The sequence below is a fragment of the Homarus americanus genome, unplaced genomic scaffold (assembly GCF_018991925.1).
Source record: "Homarus americanus isolate GMGI-L3 unplaced genomic scaffold, GMGI_Hamer_2.0 scaffold27875, whole genome shotgun sequence".
Taxonomy (NCBI): Eukaryota; Metazoa; Arthropoda; class Malacostraca; order Decapoda; family Nephropidae; genus Homarus; species Homarus americanus.
Window position 1 is genome coordinate 431,138 of NW_024733870.1, and position 27,752 is coordinate 458,889.

General features: G+C 36.9%; 1 protein-coding gene across 5 annotated transcripts in view; it reads left to right on the forward strand.

Annotated features, from left to right (window-relative positions):
• Positions 1 to 22,037, forward strand: part of LOC121870069 (RUN and FYVE domain-containing protein 2-like) — a 51,762-nt gene extending 29,725 nt beyond the window's left edge. For 4 of the 5 annotated variants that reach the window (XM_042371827.1, XM_042371825.1, XM_042371826.1 and 1 more), the window contains 5 exons: positions 1,193 to 1,453; positions 11,968 to 12,065; positions 13,141 to 13,204; positions 17,393 to 17,545; positions 17,715 to 22,037. In XM_042371827.1, the coding sequence (XP_042227761.1) occupies positions 1,193 to 1,453; positions 11,968 to 12,065; positions 13,141 to 13,204; positions 17,393 to 17,545; positions 17,715 to 18,080 (942 nt within the window). In that variant the 3' untranslated portion in view covers positions 18,081 to 22,037. The remainder of the gene's footprint in view (positions 1 to 1,192; positions 1,454 to 11,967; positions 12,066 to 13,140; positions 13,205 to 17,392; positions 17,546 to 17,714) is intronic. The other variant, XM_042371830.1, reaches the window with a different exon arrangement.
• The last annotated feature ends 5,715 nt before the right edge of the window (positions 22,038 to 27,752 follow it).

Genomic DNA, 27,752 nt, shown 5'->3' on the forward strand with positions numbered 1-27,752 from the left:
CTGCACAAGGACATTTATACAAAACATGCCTATAGGACTATGCCTGAGGCTTTGTTCTGCCATGTGGGACCACAAATTTCAGCATGTCGGACACATGGGTAAATTTTGATTAGAGGGATTTAGGTGTACACTATGGTACACACATGAGAGACTTACCAATATTAGAGGAATATATAGAAATGTGCTGAGGTTTAAGTCACATCAGAAATCTCCTTGGTCAGCTGTGTTGTATTGTAGAAGAAAGTTTGTAAGACGTAGGTAGAGCACTTTCGGTATACAGTCGACCCTCGTTAATTCGGACCCCTTTAATACGGATTTCGGATAATTCAGACGAAATCTGAACTGTCCGTATCAAATTTCTGGTTCTGGGATTGTCCCAGTTGCAATTGGGTTGCAATTTCAAATTCTGTGTCACTTCTAAGGATTAATGAAGTCTCTGGTGCACTCTAAGATTAAGAGAAAACGGACGACTCAGGCATCCTGAAGTGAGAGAAAACGGACTCCTATGACAGGGCATTCAAATAAAGAGACATGGCTACATGTTTTGTGGACTACCCACTGTACAGTATCCTTTTCATCACTTTGTAATAAACCTAGTCATGCCTATGTGTGTTTCTCATAATTACCATAACATTATATATTTATACAATTACCAGTTGTACAAACACAAGGCCTTACACATGCCACTCAGACTGACAGACTTGACAAGTTTTACCAACCATAAAGACAGTTGAAGCTTTAAACATCACTCACAATGGATCTTGAATATTCCAACTGTAATCAGACATACCTAAGTTGCCTCAACAATTGCAACCCCAGTTGCAATATCAAATTCTGTGTCACTTCTAAGAATTAATGAAGTCTCTGGTGCACTCTAAGATTAAGAGAAAACGGATGACTCAGGCGTCCTGAAGTGAGAGAAAACGGACTCCTATGACGGGGCACTCAAATAAACATACACATAGCTGTATAATGCAATATTATGCAATATTAACCCCTAAATCGGTTAATTCGGACAATCGGCTGAAACAGACACCCTTCCCCCCCTATTAGTCCGAATTAATGAGGGTCGACTGTACTGTATTAACTCACAAGTACTCAGTAGAAATTCCTGTAAGTTTAGTAATAATTGATCTAAGTGTGCATTTCATGTTGATGCCTAATATTTAAAAATATTGTTTCTTGCAATCAGGCAAAAAAGGCAAGTCGCATAAGTGTGATTGGCTGTGAGGAGGAAATGCAGGATCTGAAGCGCCAGCTCGAAGAAGAGAGTGCTCATCGGAATCAGGTGGAAAAAGAACTTGAGCTTCAAATTCAGATGAAAGCTGAAAGTGAGATGGCTGCTAAGTTGTTGGAGAAGGACATTCATGAGAAGCAAGATACTATTATCTCATTACGGCAACAACTGGATGAAATAAAAGTCATCAACCTTGAAATGTACCGGAAATTGCAGGTGAGCATTTAATGCCATTTTCTGGTTGTACTGTATTGAAATCTTTGTTGAGGGATCAGATTTTGGTGTCCAGATCTACTGGAATATTATGGTCAGATGGAATATGAGAATTAAAGGGACTTGAGTATGAAGGGTTATAGTAGGGCAGTTTTGCAGTCAGGATCAACTTAGATTCTTTAGAAATGTCAAGAGTTGCTATGTGGATTTTACTGTTGCAGTGTATTGATTGGTGGATTAAGTATGTGAGGAATGATAAAAGATCAGAAGTATGGCATCCACTACGGAAGCTATATCACTGACTGCTGGGTAAATTTTTATTTTTAGTAAGTCTTGAAATAAGACTATTCATTACTATTTCAAAATCTTTACTGTTGTTGAGGGAATTTTGTGGTAATTTGAGGAGTTTAATTTATAATTGATGCAGTGGATGTTTGACCCAGAAAATAGCTTTGATGGTCTGTGTAGACTGAGGAATTTTGGAAGGTTATTCTTTGTTCCTTATTTCAAATTATTTGAAAATGAAGATAACCTCCCCTTGGGGTGCAGTATGACATTAACATTGGGAATATTACTGCCACCTCCTCCCACTTCATGCTGGCCTCAATACTTCAATTGCCCAGTGAAGGGCGGTTAGTCATAGATGAAGGATTGATGAGGAAAACCCATTTTATGGCGGAGCCCAGAACTTGATGGCTTGGAACATTCCTCCTACTGTGGGGTAGTATGGACATTTGCCTGGAATGATTAAGGTAGGGACTGAGAGCCTTTTTATGACTGACAGAGAACAGGCAATGTGCAATTATTTTTGTGATGTCAGATTTGAACTGATCTCTTCCCACTTGACCAAACGGATTTAAACCTTGGCTTCCATTTACCCCCTTTTATTAAGATTAACTTGTCATTCAGATTAATTCTGACAACTAGCATCAGTCTTTTGGGTCCTAAACTGACAGCTAAGTCAGTATACTGAAGCTGCCTAGGTCCAGGCTCAGCTATAAATGTGTTTTCAGGATAATTCCTTCATTTTCATGATCCAGTATGGTAAAAAATCTTTTGTTCCTCAATTGTGGTTTATGTCCTGTGAGTTAGGCTTTTGTGATGCCTTTGCTTCAGGAATATTTTGCAGGTTTGATTGCTTTATGGGTGCTGCTCAAGTTTATCATAATTCAGTCTGTAGATTTGTTGCTGGTAGGATTTCCAAGTAGATTTATAGTTGTTAGTTGGCCTTGTGGAGGGTTCATATGGCAGTCCTTGCAAGATACCTAGTTTTAATATATTTTTATGGTATGTAAGGTATCCTACTGTTATATTGGTAGGTTTCCTCTCTTAGGGTGCAGTCTCACATTAATATATGGAGCATTTTATGCCATCTCGTCTCATGTTTTAACTGGCTTTAGGTATTTGAGTAGCCAAGCAAAAGGCATTAGATCATAAATGAAAGATTGATCTGGACCTTATTTTATGACAACCGGCAGCTTTGTAACTCTGACACCATCCTTCCTCCAAATAAGTAGTGGAAGTTAGCAGGAACTGAGTGGGTTAATGCTTGGAGCCCAAGGTGACTAACCTGTAACACTTGAAAGTGTGGTGCTTTTTACATTAATATGAAATCATTGTCTCATCGGACTCCTGCTTTTAATGATGACTTTTGCTTTCGGGTCTCCCTCTTAGTGATGTTTGCAACTGGGAGTTTAAATGAACTATATCATTAAGTCCTAGTCACTAATGCTGAAGAGTTCTCTGGGTCCAAACCACTTAAAATGAATGAGTGCATTATTAGAGTCAAGCTGCAGGCTCGGTTATAAAATGAAATTTCTGGATCATTTACGATCAAAGCCAGACTGGGTAACATGTAGCTTATCAGCCTTGCTGTGTGGTTGAAACACTTTTTGAAACAGCACAGCCTCTTCTAATAGTAACTGGAGCCTAAAGGTGTGTCCAAGAAATATGAATTGTCCTTGAAGAGTTAAATATATTATGTGCTTCATCATGCTCACTCATTCAATCACAACATGTAACTGCTAGACCAACCCCAACTCAGTTCTAGCTGTCTCACCTCATGCTTTTGGGAGGCAAGTGGACTGGTGAGTCTCCCACTAAAGTAGGATTTTAGGAACAATCCTTCATTTATGACCTACATGTCCTCCATAGGAGACTCAAGATTTATGAAACCAGTTAGTTGCTGGAAAAGGAAACTGTAAACCCTATAGTCTAAGCTCCCCAAAGGGGGAAATTCAGCTAATAAAAGCTAATATAATGGGAAGTACTAATCTCACATACCAGGACTTTTCAATGCCACACAGTCTGCTTGTGACACCACCTCTTTTAATTACCAGTGTGTGTATGTGAAGGTCTTGCCTGATGACCAAGCTCCTCTTTGCAGTTATAATGCCCAAGAAGTCATTTCCTTCCTCTATGCAGCCTACTTGTATCAGTACAGTATGAGGAACTTAATTATAATTTTTTAAATATGAACTGTGGAATCTTTAACTTCAGAGTTATTGTTTAGAATTAGAGCCTATGGACCACCTCACTACAGGATGCCTCTTTTAATGTTTTATTTGGCTAGTGCCAGACGATTTTAATAAGCACAGAAAGAACCCTTCATACTCAAGGGGTTAATAAACTACCTTCATTAACCCTTTCACTACTGGACATCACTTTTAATATTTGTTTGGCTAGTGTCAGATGATTTTATTCAGCACAGAGAGATCCCCTGTTCACAAGAGGTTAATTAAGGTGTTCCATGGTGTGAATGTATGAGTTAACAGCTACTTTTTAAGAAACTGACTGGAATCTAATGATGGTCAGTCGTAATGTGAGCTGGATTATAGCCTAAGAAAATCCATAAACCAGTTGCTTTTTGGGAGGGCGTGTTTGACAACCAGGCTTGTTCGGATAGCAGATCTACATGTTGACTATCTCATTCTGATTTTTTTAGGACTGATGTGCTAACATTTAATTTTCATAATTATCCCCTAAAGACTTTGGCAACCTCAATTAGGTTGGGTTTAGTCAGCTAAGTGCCTTTTTTTATAACAGGTCAAATTTATACCCCTATTGTAGGTGCAAGTGTGAGTCATCTGCTTGAATTGTATTATTTTATCTGCAAGGACATTTTACAGTTGGCAAGTCAGAGAGGATGACTTGTAAACATTACATCTAGATAATTACTTTAGTTTATCCTCTTCGCCACTGATCAGTTCGTTAACTGCTTGGGTGCTCGGTCACGTCTCTTGTTACGCTCTGTACTGGTCATGTACTAGCTCCTGAATGTATCTGTACCTGCACCAGTGATGGTTAGGTCTGGTCTTGAAAGAGCTCACTCTCAGTGCCATCACAACACTGGCAGATTGTTCCAAAGTTTACAATTCTCACTCTGAAAAGCTTACCCTGACAATTCTCTGAACTTGTGGCTCTTTCAACCTTGAACTGTGTCCCCCTAGTGGGATGAGCATCCTCCAGCTCCAGGGGTGAATACTTGACTAAGTAAGGACCTCTAAGATGATTATAAACTTCATTTAAGTCACCCCTTGCCTGCTTGTAGTATAAGTTAGACAAACTGCAGGCATTATATTCATCATATTTATAATATTGTACTGTACTCTGTAAAAATGGCCCAAGGACGGTACTATGCTAAGTATAAAAGTTGAAATGCCATTACCTCCCAGCAATATTGTATAAACTTCCAATTTCCTGGATCAGTGAAATCAGTGGAAGAACAAATGCAAAATGAAGAACATGCGGTAAATCATGATTGTCCCAATAATGAAGCAAAATATCAGTGTAGGATTACCCAGAGTTTGTATAAGTGACTCCTGTGAAAGATTATGAACTCACTAATAATCAAGCATAAATGAATGAGAGTCCAAATTTCTGATAACAATCACACTGAAACTGCATAAGAACAATTTTGTGCTGCAAGTGATGATAAAATAAAGTAAACACAGAATTATACTAAAGTTTATGTTTCTGGGTGACACCTGTATGACTAGATCTGAGTTAAATTAATATAGGTTATAGAAATAATGTTAGACACGAGTTTGGGGCAGTGGAGTACTGTATAGGCTGCAGAATGCATTCTCCCCACCCCCCCCTTTTTTTTTTTAAGTAGATGTTTTTTGTAATTTCAGTTTGTACGTCTAATATGGTGGTAAATATGGTTGAAACCACACAGGAAATATAAGAGCCTGTCCATTGCAGACAAGCTGAAAATTATTAGCAGGTTTGACTCAATTGGTGCAAATCATTACAGATTCATGACTTTTCAAGCTGAATCTATGAGACTTGAAACATAGGTGCTCTGCACTCTATAAATTTTTGGCTTCCAATCACCCTGATGCATAACTCTGTGGTATACGTTCATAATTCAAAAAGGAATACGTAATTTATTATTTACTTCAATAAAAACAATATCATATTACTGTATCTTTCATAATACAGAATAAAATTGAAATAATTATAAATGTTTTAACTTGGGTATGATAGTACAGTATACACATTCGTTGAAAGGAAAGGAGATGGATCTTCAGTACACCACAAACATAACTGCAGACCTTAAAAAGTGCGACCTGCATTAAATGATCCTGTATCTTAGTAGACCATCAAAAGAAACTGTTGGTGCTCCTCTATGGCTTCATACACTGTAGCACCACTTTGTTGTCTGCTATTTTCACAGCGTGCTTTCACTGATTGCTGCTTTTCCATTTTACTTTTTTTTTCCTACTTGTGATTTATTCTTTGTCTGCTCCCTTCCTTACACATTTTTTCCCTGTGTAACTCTTAAAAGTGTAAGTATTGAATTTCTTACATCCCCTATTACAGTATAGTGAATCTGTTAAATATTTAAATTAATTGGCTTTACAGAGTTGTAGAAGAAAATTCACAATTCATAAAGCAATAATCAGAAACAAATTATGTAATACAAGTACTAAGAGTTGGCTGCAACTAAAACCTGAGCAATCCTCACAGAAGAGAGAGAATGCATTCCCTTTCTCCTTCATGTCTTGATACACACTGATATCGAGAGTGATGGCCTGTTGATTTTTTCAAAGTCAAGATGTTTTAAACTGAGGTCACAGACATCCATGGAAGCCATAAATTCCTGCTTTTTTGAATTGCAGCTGGATCAGTTGAAATGTAATACAGTACAGTATTTCATATCCATCATTTTTTACCCATATCAAGGAGTGTAGTACAGTATTGTGTACAGTACAGTATGTACTCAAGGAGCTAAATTGGGAATACAAATATCTTAACATTATAGTAAGATACATGTTTGAGGGTGATAGAGTGTCCTTTAAAAGCCATAAGTGAAAATTTATTAGCTAAAAATATGTATGAAAACTACACATATACACTAAAACTGTGCAGCAATGTAAAATAGAGGAAGGAGATACCTAGCCATTGTCCATTTCTCCATTAGATATACTGTACAATACATCTAATTCATTTTTACCCATGTAGAGTGGGCATCACCGTATCCGTCCAACTTTTGGTATACTATCCTCATTTCAAACATACAGTATATTATTTTACATGAAGGCAACTTAGCTCCACCACTGGCATCTCTCTAATCACCTGATCCCATCTAAAAATCTTATCTTGATTCAACTTTTTTATCTCCTTAATTAGTTTTTCATACTTGTTATTACTTACAGGTGCACAGAATGTTCCCATTCCTTTTACCTTTAGACCTAATGTAGATGTTCATTTCCCTTTTATATCAGAAATGGATAAACTCTTCAGATTATTCCTACAATGTTTCCATACTTCAGGCTTTAAAACAACTTGCAATATACAGTATATATCTGGTACTGTACCTTCTGTCTCATCACTAATCCTGTTTCATTAGTTGACCCCTGTACTACAGGGACGCCACTTATAATATTTAATTTGGCTAACACCAAACGATTTAATTCAGCCCAAAAGGGGGCCCATACAAAAGGCGTTAATACTGTACTCCTATAGGAAGTTTTCATAACATTGTTTCAAGTATAATATCCAGTTTTTATCTCAAACATCATCAACAGGTATCTCTTGTTTAGCGTTAAATCACTTTCTTGATAAAAAAAAATTGACACCCTTTCTCACTAAATGCTCGTCAAAATTTGGTTTGGACGGCAGCTTGACTCACAGAAAACTGAGGGTGAGGTTGCCTGTTACATATAATGAAACTGTAAAAGTTGTGGAAAATTCATTACAATTCTATAATGTGGCTTAGAAATAAAGAAAATATAATATAAAACTATAAAATAAGAAATATGAAGAGCATGATTGTGTATGTGTGGGAAATGAACGTATGTGTGGAGGGAATGGGCTGCTGTAACTACTGTATGTCTCCAGCCCACCTGGTACCGCGCTCCCTCCCTTGATGTGGCATCACCGCATACACACGTCATTTAGTCTGCTGAATGACTGCCTGGTTAAACTTTATGATGTCACCGAGAGGATAGTTTGAGTGTGGAAGGAGCTATTTTTTTTTACATAAAATATGTGCTATTGTATTTTATGATCTGCTATGTTAATTTTTTTGTTTATCATAGCAAGTTTTGTTAATTTTTGACATATGCAATTTTAAATTTGTTCGAATTATGCTGACTTTGTGCTCATTAAATCGTTTAACTCTGAACCATATTGCTTATACTCGTATAGAATTAGAAGTTTGGTGTTAATAAATGAATCGTGTAACTTCGAAGCCATATATAACAAACTCTTTTTTTATTATTATTATTATTATTAAGGAGTACAGTACTGTACTGTACTGTACTCAAGTGTTTACCGCCGCGTCATTTGAACCTGTTGTTCGTCCTCTGTGCTTTGCTGTTATCCCTTGTTTGTGATAATTTCTCTTAACATTGGGTTTTCAGGAATGCAACTCCATCATTAAATTAGGATACCTTTATTCCTTTTTTTAGTTCATTCAGCCAATTTTGCTTTCTTTTATTGTATTGTACTACGGGTATTATATGTCTCAATATAATTTGCAAATTTTCTAATTGAATTCTTATCATTATACACAGTAGAACCTCGATTTAAAGCGATTTGATTTAAAATTATTGATTTAAAGCGACACCCACAATTAAGGATAGTGTATACGGTAAATCTAAAGCGAATCTTTCCTATTTTACGCGAGTCAATCTGGCGCATCTAATGGAAATACACACTACTGTATTTTAAATTTTGCGTCTAATGTTTACCACCAGACGCATCTCTGGTCACACTTCACGACTGCCCGCCACCCTCCCACATCCTCAGTTCTCACATTGACGCTCTAGTGAACGGACATACTGTGTGACACTATCTCCTTCTACCATGTGCATCAACCATTACCACTTTGTCCAAGAGGCCAGCCACTACTTCATTAACTACCCCAAAGACCATGAAATCAAGGCAAACAATTACACTGGAGCAGAAAATCAAGGTGCTGAAAGCACTGCAGCGAGGAAATGATGCTTCAAGTGTGGGGCGCCAATTTGGACAGTGATGTGGATAATGAGCTGGTCAAGTTGGGGTCTGCATCTTCAGAGGATGAATTGCCGAAGTAAAGTTGGGTGAAAATCTATTTTTGATAGCATAATGTAGTTAAAAACTAAGTTGAGAGGAAATGAAAGTGCTTGGTGAGTCAGACTAGAGGCGGGCGGTGTGCGGCGCCAGTGCGACCACCCTCTCACATCAGCTGATCGCTTGTAAACATACCATTTCGCATCCCTTAATTTTAGTTGTGTTGATTTATGAGTGTTTGTTTTAGCATACCACAAAAAACAATGTTTTGTTTATTCTAGGAGATGGGCTGAGGTGCATCTGAGTAGACTTAAAGTCTTTTTAGTATTTTGTGTTTCTCTCAAGTACCAAACTAAATTATTCCATTGAAACAACACTTTGATTTAGTGCGAATTTGGTTTAAAGCGACCTCTCTTGGAACGTATCTCGTGTTATATCGACATTCTACTGTATTATCGTTTATTCATATCATAATTTAGTTTCAATTCTCTTGTGTGTCTTTACCTTTTCTCTCAAGCCCTCACCCTCAGTCAGTTCACAGTGAAGTCAGTTGTCTGTTCACATCATTCACAATTCAGTACAGTACCTAAATTGTTCCTCATATCTCATTACTGTACTCCTCTTAATTCTCCCAGAACAATTAATTTAGCTTTACACTAAGCATTTTGTGATATAATCTAACATTTTCCTTTCCCAGTGTTGATGTTATCTTTTTCCAGAGGCACTCTCTATTTATTGTGCACCACAAGGTAGTTTGTCTGTCACTGAAACTTCTTTTTCCATCTGTATCCATCACAGTGTGTTTTGTGCTATAATTGCAATTATTTAAACTGAAAGGGCTACATATCTGCAATTTATTATAGCATGTGAATGTGGATATTAATGGATGTTTGGAAAAAGATTTGTTATACACATGATTTTCCATTCACAGCTACTGTAATTACTGTCAACACATTTTGCCCAAATGCCTCACATAACTTGCAGGCTAATGTCAGGAAGAAAACCTTTCCAGGACCATGTTTTGTCTGCCCCCAGACTTTAATATTATAAAAAAAAATCTGTCATGTAATGGTCAGAGCATATACAGGAGTACTGTATACACTACGCTACTTTCCTACATCCATAAATAAACATGACCTGATTACATACCAGCTTCCTTAGCTTGGCCTCGGTTTCTCAAAATTTTACTGCACTCAAATTATTAAGAAATAAAAAATAAACAAATTGTGTTCACTGCAAGAAACTTTTGTATCAGACATATGTTTCATAACAAAATATTAAGTCTTCTTCTTCTTGTCTAACCTTCTGTGTCTTTACTGTTTTTCTTGACCTAATTTACAAAAGCCACAGTTACAGTATATGACAGACTTGTTAAAGACTTTCAGTGGGCATTTGTTACATAGACACATTCAGTCTTATGGCTTATACAGTAAACACAATATTTTCACTAAAAATCTTTAGTTGCAGGACTTAGAAAAAATAATTATTTAATCTGGCAAAGGTCTCAATACGTATATGCATTTTTAGGTCATGCCTTTGTGAGATGTCTTAGATGCATCAAACAGTGCTGATTATTTTCAAGACACCATACCCAGCATTCTGCACATCCTTCCTCTAGAAGTTTTTACAGTTTTATGGTAGTCAGTTCTCTCACTGGTGATTCTGTAATTACAATGAAGTGGTAATGTCACAGATTTTAACAGTACAGTATTTGTTACTACAGTCAGGATATTATGCAGCTTCTTGTTAAATTCTTTTTATTCATGTTTGTGAATATGCTTATTTCTTTTGACTTTGTGGTCTCTGTACATCATAATAATTTAGCCATAATTATTCAGTGATTTGCAGTATAATTTCTGACTGTAAAGGACTAAATTTGCATGACTTATTGGACAGCTTGCTTATGCTAAAAAGGCCCTGAATTTTGGTCAGATTTTGCTTGTCCAGTTTGCTTAGAAAGTCAAATTCCTCAGTGAAAGCCATATCACTGGTAGATTGGCTGTTTTTTGCAATAGAGGCTGGCATTATCACCAAGTAAGGGCCAGTTCTATGTTCTCTTCGTTGTTCTCTACTAACAGTCACCTTCTCTGTCCTCTAGGAGTGTGAACAGGAAATTTTCGAGAAGGGCATATTGGTGGAGCGCCTACAAGAGAAAACCTCAAAAATCAGTAGCATGCTCATTAACCTTAAAAATTATTCTGAACCGAATTATAGTTCTCATAGTAAAAATACATCCTCAAGTCATCCTGGCCAAAAGTGAGAAATTGTAACAATTTAAGCCAAAACATTTTGACACTTTTATAGGATGTTTAGGATTTTGAGTCAAGTTTTAGTGATACAGGTAGACATAGTTTTCTCTGTTAGGCTACCAAGGAACTATGACCAGGAACAAGCAGTGCTTATGTCTTCAAAATTATTTTGTTTGACATTATCGCATGTCTCTCTCTCGTGTTTGGAAAAATATGGCAAATGTCATAACTATTAGAACCGGTACTACATTTCCCTCGTGATTTGCATATCAGCAACTGCAATATGTGTTGCCTTACCATTAAGATCGTGTCTTTATTTTCTTATACACTTTCTTGTACTCTTACTGTGCTCTTTGCAATTATTTTTATCACTGAACTTCTTGTAATTTGTGTGTAGTTTGTGTCAGACATCCATGCTGCTTTTTCTAAACACTGAAACACTTCAAATTAAAGTCACATGATTGTGGTACAGTACAGTATATGAATTCACCACATTAGATTATGTTTGGTCATATGCCAAGGATCCTCACTTCATCTGTGCTAAACTGTTAGTGTGATGGCTCTTACACTGAATACTCACTTGCTTTGGGAATGATTAATTGGAAAAGGCTGTATGTATTGTACTTTTATTTTCTCTGTATTCTTGCACTCTCCTGTAGTCTTTATATCCGTGGTTGTCATAAGTGAAGAAAACTGCAAGGAATGTTTACAAAGAAAACAATGGGTGAAAAACTTTGGTATCCTCTCCTATGTGTTTTTCAGGAATGTGAGAGCTCATTAAAACAGAAAACTGAACTCATCGGTCGGCTGGAGGCTAAGGCAGCAGAAATGGCAGAGACCATACGCAATTTGGAGTCACAGTATGTATTCCAGGGCCCCCAGTCTTCTAATGAACCCTCACAAGCAGGACAAAGATCTCGATCGAAGTCCTACTTTGAGCCATCTACTAACAGTGAGGACAAGGAGCAGGCAGAGGGGGAGGGGCAGAAGGGGGTGGGCAAATCAGCCAGTATGTTTGAGCTTCAAAAAAAGGCAGCTGGTAAATTGTGATATGAACATCTGTGAATTAAGTAGCTTGATGGCTTACTTCCTTGGATAAGTCTTATATATAATGGAATTGCTTTTTTATGTACAGCTGTATACATTAATTTGCTGTGATTCACCTTCCTTGCATGGACTCCAACACGTGACCTCCAACATAGTGTCAACTACCACAGTAATCATAGGACTGAACAAATTCAGGATTTCAAATGTTTATGCTGCATTTAAGTACTTGACTAGTAAGATGAAGGTTAAAATTTGTCTTATTCAGATAGTCATGGGTGTCTGTCATTTACATGATAAATATTGAGCTCTACTGTAGCATTTTTTATGTAATCATAATAAACTGAAATGTCTTTGATTGGAAGAGTAGGAATGCTTTAATAGATAAACAAAAATTGGCAAACCTTCAGCCAAGTGTTGTACATTATCAGCTGAGGCAGCCATGATCACATAGATAATTTGTTTGTGCTGATAAACTGAACACATTTCTGCTGAAGCTATGCCCTCACTTTACCAGTGTTTGTTGTGATAACAATGTAGTATTATCTCAAAACATGAAATGTACCACACCTACCAAATATTGCCAAATAAAGGAAATTATACCCAGGTGGAGTTTTATTATCACTCCAAATTTAACATTTTCTCACATTTGGTTGCCTCTCTTTCCTTATTTGGTTTGTCAAATTTTGTTCATCTAAGCTTTAAATACAACTTCTGAAGATATTTTTAGCCATACTGTACTGTATTTTTTTATTCTTTATTATTTACAGAGGTCAAGATGTATTTTTTTTATTTTAGATTAGCAATAAGTACATTACTTTTTGTTTTCATACATTGTTCATTATCAAAATTATAATTTTTAGTTTTATACATAAAGGTTTCAACCATCAGGTATGAGGAATGCGTGATACAGAAAGATGCCGCCAAGCAAACAGCTCAGAAGCTCAGTGATAAGGTTAGTTTCTTTATAAGACAGTAATGAGTTTGAGCAGTACTGTACAGATTCTTATAATGGAATACCCCCAATTTTACTTACTGACAAGGATGTTATCAAAAAGCTTAAGCTGTTTAATTACATAGTGTACGTTTGTAGTGCTCCAGTGAATATGATTCTCTTTTTAATCATAACTTGTCTTGTGCAACCAAAATATTACATGTACAGTCGGGGTCAAAAGTCCTGTCAACACTCCTGCTGCTCCACCAACCCCAAGATTCAGACTCGTGAACCCGAAGCCTTCCTGGACAGAATAATGCATCAGTGTCTCCCGCTTTGGGTTCACAGTCTGAATCTTGTTGTTCGTGGAGCAGCAGGAGAGGCGACAGGACTTTTGACCCCCGACTGTACATCTATTGAGAAATGCAATACTGTACCATACTGAAATTTTAGTGTTACCATGGTGTAAAAAATAGTCCCTTTAGTTTCACCAGCAGCCCCTGAAGATTGACGAAATTTACAAAAAAAAATATTTATTCCAATGGTTATTGAAAGATGTGCCAACATTTTATTATAGTCACTTTTCAGCTGACCATAACTTTTCTAGGGTTGTCATGGAAACACCCTAAATATATCTGATCAGAAAAGAATCGCATGGAATAATGCTTAACCCACCAGTAGATAAGTAATGGTTTGCTAAATTTGTTTTTAGGTTATTAAATGAGTATTTGTACTAAAACCTGTTTGACTTTATAAATTAGTTCAATAATTAGAGGAGTTCATGTATACAGTGAACCCTCACTTTACGCGGTCAATTGAACCCTCGGCGGCCCACGTAAAGTGAGAAACGCGTAAAGTGAACAACATAACATATGGGATTAATTAAAATAGAGACCGGGCCGACTCCCAAACTCCACTTTTTTTAGACACAATACCTACGTTGCAGTAAATAACTTCTTAATTTTATGATGGTATGCACACACAATTAATAATTAAGAGAAATATCAATAATATTAGGTTTTTTAACACTTACATTAGTAGAAAAGATGGCTGGGCACACGGGGATGGGGGGTTGGTTCCGAGGCAGAGGGCAGATTATTGGCCCTCACCTGTATCACTTGTATCACTATCCACCACAGAGGCTTGCAGGGCCTCTTTGTCAAACCCCTCAAAGTCCATATAAGTCCATATCCTCACTATCATTATCACTATCACTGACTTGGGCCGGCTGTGGTGGGTGGCGGGTGAAGAACTCGGTAATGTTTTGATGACTGGGCGACCTTGTGCGCACCCTTCTCGCGCCGCTCTCCGCGTAAAAGGGTACACACACCACGCAAAGTGAGCATTCCGTGTTCGGCAGGGTACTGTGTAAACGTGGAAACGCGTAAAGTGGGACCGCGTAAAGCGAGGGTTGACTGTACTGTATTTTATGCTCATTGCAATTTCAGTAATTTTATTAATTCCATAGCTTTTCAAAATTATATAAGAGTACAAGGCTTATTTTTAAATATTTGCATGTACAGTCTCTCCTTGAGTTACGACATATTCGACTTACGACAACCCGGACATACGACTGCCGTGGTCGTATAAAATATTTTTCACATTACGTATTTTTGAGTCCCGACGTTAGTGATCGCTCTGTGTACTGACAAAATTTTCGTTTGTAATTCCCTTTAAAATGGCTGGCAAGCGTAAAAGTGAGAGTTCTTGTGGTGCTGAGAAGAAAAAGAGACACCCATTTTAGAATTTCTATGTATTATTTTCGCCTTTTCGACTTACGACCTGGTCGTCGGGACGGAACCCCGTCGTAAGTCGAGGAGAGACTGTACTATACAGTATCAGTATTTTGAATTCCATGTCTTTAACCTGAATTCCTTCCTCATATACTGTATAATTAGTGATCAAGTACTTAAAGCCTCAAAATGGCCATTTAATAATCAATCCATGTGTCCTGGGGATGCATGAAGTCCATTATAAATATTTTGGAGTAGCCATGAGCCATAGAATGATACCGTATTTCACCAGTAATAATTCACCATCAGATATTTCACATCAGCTCAACTACCCACATTTATCAGAATATTCATCTGGCCGCCTCGAGAAGGATACCCATGTGTCTGGTAGATGCAGACATGAATATAAACCTACAGATTCTTATATACCAGTAGCTTCAGAACTACAGTACAGTATATCAGGTATATAATAATCACAGTCACTTTTTCACCTCTAGTACTTTCTTCAACTTTTCAGCAGTCAAGATCCCTACACCACCTGACCCAGAATCATTATCCTCCCAGTAGATTTTATACCAGTCATTCATACCAGTAATCAACCTTGCTGATCCTCCCTTTCATTCTAATCTCGTTTCTATTTCAAGCCTCACATACCAGTAGTTCTAACATTCAGACTTCCTTTTCTTAACTCATCTACATTGGGTTGCTTCACTTTGTTCACACACAGTATCCTTGGACATGCATTTGTACAGTGTTTAGGTGATTTTTGTTTAATATGTTTTCTTTTCTTGTATGGTTGTGTTGTCATAATTATTATTACTGTGCAATGCAACCAAGAAAATATAACTGGCAACTACTGTAGTGTGTTCCACGGGGAAGGTTCAGGCACATACATGAGCAATCTTTCACTCCAAAATTTTGCTCGTTAAACTTAACATAATTTTCGTACCAAAAACAATAAGGTTGTTAAACAGAATTCATGTTAATTGGCCACTTGTTTAGTAGGACCTTACCGTACAGTATTCACCAATCATATACAGTACTGTATATAGTAGTAACAGCTGTGTAGTACTCTATGTGTCCTGAAGCTTTTATGTACAAAAACTGTGCAGTTATATTTAACGTATATGGGTAGTCAATACACTATATACTGTATATATCATCACTTAAAAATACACTTTGCAGTACTGTACACTTAGAATCTAAAACTTTACTACAGTATATTGTGCATAAATAGATACTGTATATTGGCCATTTGTATAGGCAGTTACCGTATCAAAATACCAATTACTAAAGCATTCTGGATAGTAAAGTTCCAGACAATATATAAATATGATTTAACACAAACGTGCAGCAGGAGATAATGAAAAGCGAACATTACCTGAGCTCGAGGGTGTGGCCATCAGGCAGTCACGGCTAACCCACAGAAACATGGAAGTGGCCATATAACAGTAATGATGATGAATAAATACACAATTTACGCAAAGAAAACTTGGAGATGATGCGTAGGGGATGCACACTGTAGTGATCTAACAACGTGACTGAGCACAAAATGGCACCTTATGGGATGCCTCGCCCAGCCACCTTACGCCTACTTTGCCAGTCTCTTCCGTACTACACCACATTTTTTTACATCTATAGAAAAAAATACTCATCCGCAACCCAAAAATGGACTTAGGGAGAGAGTATCCATAAAGTTGGAAACCCGTAACCCAGGGAGTACTACAGTATCTGTACTTATATTTCCTATGTTTGTCATTAAACTTTTATATATGCAGGGGCAGATCCAGGAATATCAAAAGGGGTGGTCCAAGAAGTTGTGGGTGGGGGAACATGGTGAGCAGAATGAACCCACCCAGCCATTTTTGTGTGTGTGTGTGGGGGGGGGGGGGGGACTATAAGACCACCCTCAGAATTTTTTTGAAATCTGACCAATATTATAGGCATTTTGAGGCCATGAGCACTTTATATTAGGAGATATTCTGAGGTCAATAGTAATTACTGGCACTTTTTACTATAGAAAAATGCCTGAGTATAATATTTCATTAAAGAAAATTATTGGAATTTTCTGATGAAAAGGAGGCATCTAAGCCCCCAGAACCCCCCTAGATCCGCCCCTGATATGTATTAATTTTCATTTGACAGTACTGTACAGTATAATATAATTCTTGTATTTGTTGGCAATGTTTAATAATTTTATTTTTTAAGTATCATGTTTTGGGGCTTAATTTTTTTCTTTTAGGAACATATATTTACTAGTAAATTTGTGCTGAATTAAGATACAGTATTATGTTGTTCAGTATAGATTTTTAGTTCTGTCCATTGCAAATGTACAGGATCTTCTGCTAAATGTATCAAGGCCATTATCTAATAACCAGGCTCTACCAGGGGGAAATTTTGTAGCATGGATCTCACAAATCACTCGTTCCCTTCAATTAGAAAATGGGATTTCTTACTTTAATCTTCCAATTTTCAGATATCAGATGGAGAAATTCATTCTTCTACCATAGAAACAGACCTAAAGATAGAGCGGGAATGGCGACAGTCATTGCAAGAAACCCTTATAAAGGATCGTGAACTTAATTCTGAACTTAAACAACAAATTGCAAATCTTCTGGAAAAGCAAGAGGTAGGTATCCCCAATCATATACTACAATAGTATTTTCTGTACTTTAAAACATCACTGTTTGTTTATACACAGTTGTGTTCATTTCAATTTGCTTCAATTGTCTGATAATCCTTGACAGAATTTTGACTTTACACAGTTGTAGTAATTATAATTTTTCATTTCATTGTAGGAATATAGCATCTTAAAAGGAGCTCACATGCAGTTAATTTCTACTGTGGAAAACCAAGAAAGAACTCTTGAAGAATTAGGTGCCCATCTTTCAGAATCAAAACTAAAGATGGCTGACCTTCGAGATGTTAGTAAGTCTCTGCGAGAAGCTCAGTGGGCACCTGATAAAGAAGCTACCAATTGCCTGCTGTGTGAGAAAGAATTCAGCATCTCCCGGCGCAGACACCACTGTCGACATTGTGGGAACATATTTTGTCACAGCTGTAGTGATAATACTATGCCTCTTCCATCCTCAGCACGACCAGTCAGAGTTTGTGACACTTGTCACACCCAGTTGCTGCAGCGTTACTCCAATTCTGAAAATTGATAGTCTTGCAGTTTGCATTTAGAGATCTGAGATAATGGTGATAAATTTTAATGATGATTTATTCTGTTTGGTAATATGCATTATTATTCATACTGCATGAAGCAAAATGCATGAGAATGAATGTTATACAGTATACTTGTAACTATTGCATATACTGTATATATATATATATATTACCGCAAAAGTCAAAATTTATATACTGTGTACTGTATATATAAGTAATATCTCCATTAGCGGGAATCCTTCTTAACTGGAACTTTCCGATTGCCTGCTTTGAGTCATCTCGTTAACTGGAAATCTCTCATTCCTGGAAGTGCTCTGCACCAATTATTCCGGCTAACAGAGACATCACTGATATACTATATATATACAGGGCATATACTGTATATATACCTGTATATTCCTTTTTTTTTCTTATGAGGCTTAAAGGCACTAAGGATAGCTTACTACAGTAACAATTCAGGTTTGAATAGTCTGGTATAATTCTGCCATGCACGACCTCTTTATGCAGTCTCAGTATACGCTCATGATTTTTACTGTCACAGGGCTCTAACTTATTAGTCCATCATAACCTGTTAAGCCAAAAGTCAAAAGTGCAAGCAGTTTGTAACTTTACTTAAGGTATGGGCCCTGAATATATTAGTTTCATATTTTTATATGTGACAACATTATTATAAACAGAGAGTGATAAAACACATGCATGTGTGTTGAAATCTGTAAACAGTATTTGTGTGTGTGAACTAATAAACTGATTTGTATTTATGTAGATCCACGACACACATACGGTACATAAAGCACACCATGTTCCGTTTGTCAAATTTGGGGATATTTAAGGTTTAATAGTTTTGAAATTTTGTTTAATATCAACACAGATTCTCACTGTATTGAAATTTAATTAATAAGTACAAAGTAATTTCACACTGCAAAACCACTCAGTGGCCAGCCACACTATCTCAAACTCAATATTGTCTTGTCAATGAAGCCTTTGTCTATTTCTTAGTCTTATATTGTCACTGCTGCATGTTCCTATTATTCTATCTTGCTCTTCCTTGTCCTCATCAGCTAATCTGTGCGGCTTTCCACGTGGTCTTGTTTCTCATTGCATGCAAGTGACAAGTACAGTACTGTACTCTACATATGTGATAACCAAACCTTCGTATAGAATTCCTCCATAATGATCTGAATTTTTGCTTCAGTCTCAAGCATTCTAAAGTGTGGACATAGTAAATGCCTGAAGTGTGTGAGAAAAAATCTACATAAAACGTATCCCTTCAGTCATGAAGAAAACAAGGCATTAAAGTTATACATAGTTAAATAGACACTTTAGAGCTAGACAGATATTTTAGAAAGTTTATACATCATTGTACTGTATACATTGTTATACTACACTACATTGCATTCATTAAGTACAGGTATTATGCAGTGAACTAAAGAGAAGTTAAATATGGGTGAGGGCTCTTTTTCAGTAATAATGTGAATTAGTTGATTTTCAGTGCAATGTTGCTTTAAGCAGCATTATATTATAGTGCTGTAAATTACACAGCTTGATATTTTAGTGCTGTAAATTACACAGCTAAAAAAAAATTTCCCTGAGAAAGAAATGTAGAAACTATAGAGCTTTCGCTTGATACAGCAAGAATATTGTGGTACTGTATAGGTACGTACTTTGAAAATATGGACAAGATAGACAAAATAAGAATAATCAAACATGTGTATTTAAATTAAAGGCATGCAAATAAATGTAAAAGCAAGCTAAAAGCTAAATGGAGAAGCAGTATGGGAGAGGAAAATATTGTCATTGGAATCTGCAAAAGTTCAATGTCAAGCTTTATGAGAATTTTATATGAATCTTACTGCTTTGTAGTGAGACAAATTCATTTGAATATGGATGGTTTTTAACTCAATGTGAATTTAATTGCAGCTGTTTTCATGTTGGATAAAAAATCATGAATACACTAGAGTAAGGAATATTGCATCTGCAGCAGGTTCCAGTGATGAATATGGCAGGCATTAATGTCTCTTCTGGGTGAAGTAAAGTTAAAAAGGATTTGCCTTGGCCATTATGCTACACAGTACAATTTGTTTATTTAATAAGGTAATAAAGTACTGTACTGTACAAGTATTGACATACAGTATTTGAAATAGGTTGATTAAAGATTGCTTGCAGGTTATAATTCATTAAAATATAGCCTTATTAAAATACTGTATAGTAATCAGCTTTGGTTTTGTCAGTAAATTCCAGGGATAAAGTCCTCTAATTACTATGAAGAGAGGTAAAATGTTTTCCAAATATAGAATTCTCCCAAATTGGTTTGAAATGATTACAAAGTTACTGGCCCTTACTTTTAACCCTTCCACTGGAGCGAGCTTAAGATGTGGCACCCAGCTTGTGTGTGTCTGGCTTTCATAACTATATCATTTATGATAATATTTTTGACTGGGTCCGTGAATATTTAACAATTAAGAAATCGATTGTTTATACACTGATTCGCAACTCATGGAATCTGCTGGCATAAGCTAGACTGTGCTACTAGATGCATGAGTATAATGATAATAGTGTAATAATATAATAATAGTTGGTCTTTTGTTTCTCAAAAGTGCCAGTTCTTCCAAAGAATTCACTAGTGCTCGAAATACTACAAAGTACAGTTACACCAATACAGTACCTTAGTTTGTATCATTTTTTATGTTAGCATACAGTAATACTGTACAGTATATCACCAAAGTCCATGTTACCCAGTAAATCCATGAAATAACCTGGATATTTCCATCACTTCTGCATCACCACAAGCTTTCGTACAGGATTCTCCAATATTCTGCATAAAACTGATGCATACAGTACTCAATAGAAGTTGGTGACTAACTGCGTGTCATGTCAGTGGATAACATTACAACTACTGTAATGTCTTTGGTTCAGCATCATGCTTAACAGTTTTGAAACAAAGAAATTATATATTTAAGCAGCTACAGTGAATAGAAAATGTAAAGTGATCATATTCTGTATGTACCAGGTGCAGTGAAAGGGTTAAAGGAACTTAAGTATTTAACAAATTGGAATACTGTATTCTAAACTTCCCACCCCAAATTTGTGAAGTAAGTTATAAAAAGAAAATAATTTATTGTTGTTAGAACCTAATAAATTTAATTAAGAATTGAAGGGACATCCATTCATAATTATCACGATTGAATAAAATAAAATACTGTATTGTGCATTTAAATGAACAAAGTGAATGACTACTCGAAAATGTTTTTAATATGACACAATATAGCAACTATATAGCCATCCTTACTACACTGATGTTCCTGCCACTTGGATAGTCAAAAACCTGTTGCTTATGCAGTAGAATAATGAAAATCCGCTTTCCTATAACTCATAAAATCTGGAGTCCAACACATGAGTTCCCAGAGTTGGCTGTTCTTTTTTACTGTGTGCTGTCATAGCCCACGTTATATATTATTCTAGCTTTGAAGGTATGACACTGAAGATTGTAATTTTCTCATATATTTGCCATATTTTTTTTATTTATTCCTTGTAATGATGTCTAAAAATCATCCAAGTGATTAAATCAGGTTTAATATTGCAAAGGGAACGCATATTACACTTACTCTACCATCATTTGGTGACCTTCATAGGCTTGTATGATTGCTTTCAACAAAATTAAAGCAAAGGTGTACCAGTACTTATTTCTAGGCCACTTTTGTGTGAAAAGGTCAGTTTCAGCACAAATTAAAAACTACCGAGTCTTGAAATTTTACTGATGGATAGTTGAGTAATACTCTACATTAAGTATGGCATTAGTTACCCAGTACATCAGAACAAATGATGAGAAACTCTGTTATGATATGTTCACCCCACATTTGGCCCATGTTTCTAAAATCAATTAAAAAAACAAAATTTGCCCATTTCTTGGTTTCAAGGATTATAGATTTTTTTGTATTCCACTGTACAAAATATAAGGATATACTTGTAATTTATTTAGAACTGTAATCTATGCATTAATGTACTGAAATATTTGTCTGCATACAGCCACACACCATCCACACTTGATTTTTGAGCCCTTCACTCACATTTTATTTAAATATGCAATGTATTGTTATGAAGACAAAATCCTGTATATCTCATTAGTCAGCCTTTTAAGCCAGAAAAAATATATATATATATATATATACAGTGTGTATATATATATATATATATATATATATATATATATATATATATATATATATATATATATATATATATATATATATATATATATATATATATATATATATATATATATATATATATATATATATATATATATATATATATATATATATACTGTATATATAATCTGCTTAAAATTATTTTATTGTATATGCAGATATATGATGGTGCTATGTAATATAAAATTGTTAATGTTGTTTGCTCACTTACAGCTGGATGAAAGTTTTGCAGCAAATATCCTTCTTCAGGATAATGGCAGTTAAAGATAAACTGTAGTAGTGTATACAAATTACTGGGTTTACCTGCACAGCAATTTGCTTCAGCTCAACATCAAAATAAGTGTACTGTATTCATTAGATAAAGTTGTACTTTCAGTATGAGGGTGAATGTGAAATATATTGTTCAATTTAAAAGATTTGCCTTTGTGATCAAAATTAAACTTTTTTCAAGAAAAAGCCTGATATGAGATACTGTACTGTATACTTTGCAGTTTTTCATGAAAACAGTGAATTATGTTTATCTGTTACTGTAGAAAACTGTTTCTTGTGTAAAATTAAACATAAATTATGTGTACAGTTTATTTATTAATATGAAATAGATCTTATCAGTACTGTACTGTAATTTAGCTGTACATACCTTTATACAAATATTAAGAATATTTCTCTTCCTTTTACATAACTTAGAAAGAACAATTCTTTTCTTCATATACAGGTGATAAAAAAAAATCTAAAAATGCCTTTTAAGTTTGTTTTATATAATGAATTATGATTGAAAGGAATGGAATTATTGGTATGTATCTGTATTGTGTATTTCAAGTACAGTTTACTGTGTCAAAAAATCAATTACTTTTGCCTATTTTAATGTAGGGAAGTGTAATGTTTTAAACTTGTTGCAACTATCCTTTATTGTGCATGCCTCTTATTTGTTATTTATTATGTTGTTGAAGTGAAAGGTAACAATATAAAAACTGATGTACAGTACTGCCATTTTATGTCTTATTTTTATATCTGTTGCATTTTATACTTTCGTAAGTAATAGACTAATTCCAAATTTTACTAATGGAATATGACAACTTTTGATATTTATTTGCTCTATTGCATTTAAGATTATAATTCACTCATTAGCAGTGAGCATACAAAGCAAAAATATATGTCTATATCAATGGCCTCTTCCAGCATGTAAAACAAACTGATCCATACACTTTTATCCAAATACGTATTAAAATTTTTCATTTGTTATTCTTCATGATGTAATGTTCTCCAGATTGGTTGTGCTGATACTTGAGAAAGTAACCCACAGTTTACTCCCTTCACTTCCGGTACACAATTTAAAATCTAAGAGCAATTGAGATGTGACTGTAGCATATTGCCCATTACTGAAATCAGATAACAGTAAGTCCTCTTTTAACATCTATATGTATTTGCCCGCAGACTTAGTGTTATGAATGAGGGATGTGTTCCGAGGGTAATTTTGGTCATACTGATGGTATATGTGCTCAGAAAAACCGTCAAGTATTAAAGATTTTATTAATTTAAGTCAAAGTATAAGTACAGTACTGTACCGTACTGTATGATATCTTCGTTGTAAAGCAAGGGCATACTTTGTGCTCCCTCAACTGATGTGTTGTTCCTGGCGAGGCAGGCGAAAAACTGTTAGCAGAGATTCCACAACAAAAATTTCTGGTTACCTACATTATTCAAGTTAATTAAGTTGTGTGAAAATTTTTTGTGTCTTTATATGGTGGGAGGAAACTGTGGAGTGAAGCTGTGGGAAGACACTGTGGGTTCACCTCCCAACTGATGTGCACATTCTCAGGAGATCTGTCAATCACTGCCCCTGGATTAATTAATTAACATACATACATACATACATACATATACAGGTATACAAAAGGATTTTAAGGTTACCTGCAAAATTCATGTTTATCAACTTGACCAAAAAATTTCTTATCTTCATAACATGTAAGATTACTGTGATTAAGACCAGTGAATAAGAAAATTTGATCCAATACTGTACTGTATAAATCTGTTCTATGAGATGGTGAGGAAGGGTTGATTGTCTCCACATTGTCATTCATCATTCTGGCCACCACATTTACTGACAATTGTTTGTCACTTTCATATTTGGTACTGTATTATATTATATTTATGCTTTTCAGGTAAATTCATTCATAAATTTAAAAAGCAATTTATATGTATGTACAGTAGTGTTTAAATCAGGATTGCTGTCCCTTTACACACCCTGTCCCTCAAACTTGCAAACCATTACCGATCCCTTTGTCTCTATCCCTGATACTGTACAGTACAGTACTGTATTTGTAGACAGTTCATTTTGTCTTTCTCTCCTTCCATATGTGTCATATTTACACATGGACAATGTATTTGGAAGTGAGCTTTTGGTATCATTAAAAAAAAAAATTGGTGCAAAAATTTAAATGGTTTGTCAGATCCCTGACATGAATTATGAATTTAGTGTGGAGAAGGTGCCTCATATATTAATTCATGTGTAGAGTAGACGAGGAGTTAATTCATGTGATGATCACTAGGTGCCAGGATTCACATGGTGAGTGTGCTGCATCACTTCTCGTGACACTGCTCAAAGTGCTGTAGCGATAGAAGCGTACAAATTTGGAATTTTTCAAAATAACTTTACTGTACTGTACTTTGAAGTAATGCATTTAAATTGGAATTTGGTTAAGTGAAATGATGTAAATAGAGGATTTACTGTAATATAGTTGAATTAAAAACTAACAATGAAAATAATATTGTGCTACAAAGATTTTTGTTTTAAGAATACTGTACCTGTAATTACAATTCAAGAGTCAGATGTTATCAACTCTAAAAAAAGTTTAAATATAATGCAGTTACTGTACGTATGAATGTGAAGAAAAATAATTACGTGATGTCTGTCTTACTGAAAATGATATTCTGGCTTTGAAATATAAAAACTTTAAAGAAGGCACAGTCCTTATAAATACAAAGAAGAAACTCATTATTAAACTGAAATATTCAATACTTATAAGAGTATTAATGATTTACAATAACATATTGATCTGTGGGATGTACAACTTATTAAAAAGAAAATGCATACTGCATTGACATTTTCACTAAATGAACAGTGAATTATCCAGCTAGGTGTAAGCTGTGAAGGTTTTCTTGTGAAAAATAATTAAAGTCTAAGAGATTGTTTCTCTTGATCTGTTTCTCTTGATCTGATTTTGTGTGAGCTCATAAAGGAGCAGTGAAAGCAAAAAATGTCATATATTTATTGATTTTTATACTAAAAGACGTAGGTGTTATATTTCAGAAAATTGTATATGAATATGTTTTGTATGGACAGTGTTGTATTAAATAAAATTATTTTTGGGATTGTGTACTTTCATATCCATGCCATTGTGGCATAGGCTATGTAGGAGATCTCGTATTAAGGTTGGAGATGAGAAGGGAAACTCACAATGGCGTTTTCTATAAATATATATATTATGTACAATGCAGTGCTAGGGAGTTGCTGTGTGGTGAGGAGCTTGTTGAGAGGAGGTCTTGTCTGTTTGAGAACGTTGAGTAGAATCCTCTTCACGGCGAGGCTGGGGGGATTTATACAAGTCTGCCGGAAGTGAGCGGCGCTGCTGATTGGCTGAGGTGAAAGGCGGTAACTGGCCAATCACCACACGGTCCGAAAGCTAGGCTTGGGCTGAGAAACTCGCCGCGGGGTCCGCTGGTCAGCGACAAAATGGCATTTGGCAGTTGTAGGGGAGAGTATCCACTACAATACTCCCCCTCCCCTCCAAGCACTGCAGGAAACTTGTTGTCGGCAGGGTTGTATTCTACATGTGAGACATTACGGGCGGGGGTGTGAACCACTCAGCCGCTACAGGTGACGACTCCGTCTAGTGACACAAAATCTGTGGGAGAAGCAAAGGGAGAAGCAGGGTTGTAGATAAGAGAAGGTTGAACAGGCGAGGAATGTGGTGCTTCTCTCACGGCAGGTGCAAAGTCCTCGGGGGCGCCGGGTGGGGTGTCTGGGTCCAAAGGTCCGGATGCAGGATCCTCATCAGGAGCAGTAGGTACCTGAGGATGAAAAGAGGGTACCCAGAAATGTTGTGGGCGAGGTGGTGCTGGTTGAGGCAATGGTGGGCAGACTGGCGAAGGAGGTGTGGGATGAATGGGTTCAGGGCGAAGGGAAGGCTGACAGGGGGCAGTAGCCTTGAATGCAGAAACTGACTGTCGTAGTGTTTGCAGTAGGTCGTGACGGGCAGCAGGAGTGAAGTGGTCGAGGTCAAGAGTAGGTGAGAAGTCCATGGGGAGGCGAAGGGACTTGCCTAATCCACATGGAGGCAGCTCTCATCGGATCAACAGCTACAGACAAACAGAAGTACGTCGCCCTGGTCTGTTCCCTGCTCACAGAAGTCACCACACAAGAGGCGATACCAGCGACCTGTCTTCAAGCAACATGGAAGACTGGCTTATCCACACAGAAGCAGCTCTCATCGGCTCTACAACTACTGTCTCTACACCGCAGGTTAGACACCCTAGAGCAGCACTGTTTCTCCTAGCAGACACCAGCTCCTTTTCCTGCCCCCAAGCACCACGTCCTACCGACCCCAGCACACCCGTCCTGCCTCAGACGCCGACCCCGGCCCAGCAGTAACCCCTGCCGCCCCTGACGCGGCCTCTGTTCCTGAGTGCGGACCCACACACCCCTCTTTTCTCCCTCAGGTACTCCCTGCTAATGTCCTGCACCCTGCTGCTGTCGTGGACCCAGCTGCTGTCACGAGCCCTCATCCGCTTCTGCTGACGCAGCCCCTGCTCCTGACCCAGGCCCACACACCCCAGCAGGCGCATCTGACGACTCTGTACCTGCCGTGAGGGAAGCACAACATTCATCGCCTCCACACACACTTATTCTCCCTCTCTACTCCCACAGATATTGTGTATCTAGACAGTTGTCCCCAGCGACCGGCTCATCCACGCCATCGCCGTTGTCTCACATGAGGCATGCACCGCCCGTTCTGCCTCACATGTGCTAAGCAACCCTGCAGACAACAAGTCTCCTACACCGCCTGGAGGGAAGGGGGAGTATTGTAGTGGAATTCTCCCCTACAAACGCTGTTTGTCGCTGCCTAGCCGACCCCACCAATTTCCCAGTGTATGCCTCGTGGTCTAGATCAACCAGCGCCGCCATACATCACGGAGCGGGGGTCAACTATTAAGCCACGCCAACCCCCGCTATTTAAGACCTGACCTCGTGGTGATCTCTCTTTCTACCTACACCAACCAGCCAGCAACACCTCCTCCGCCTGCCTGTCGGTCCTCTCTCCCGCCAGCGAGCATGGCGACCCACAAGCTGTCCTTCTCTGAGCGTCCTCACCAACCAGCTCTCTCTACATCACGCTTGTAACCATGCTGCCTTCCCAGCACCAAGCTGCATTGTACATCCAATACAACATGTATATAGAGAGCACA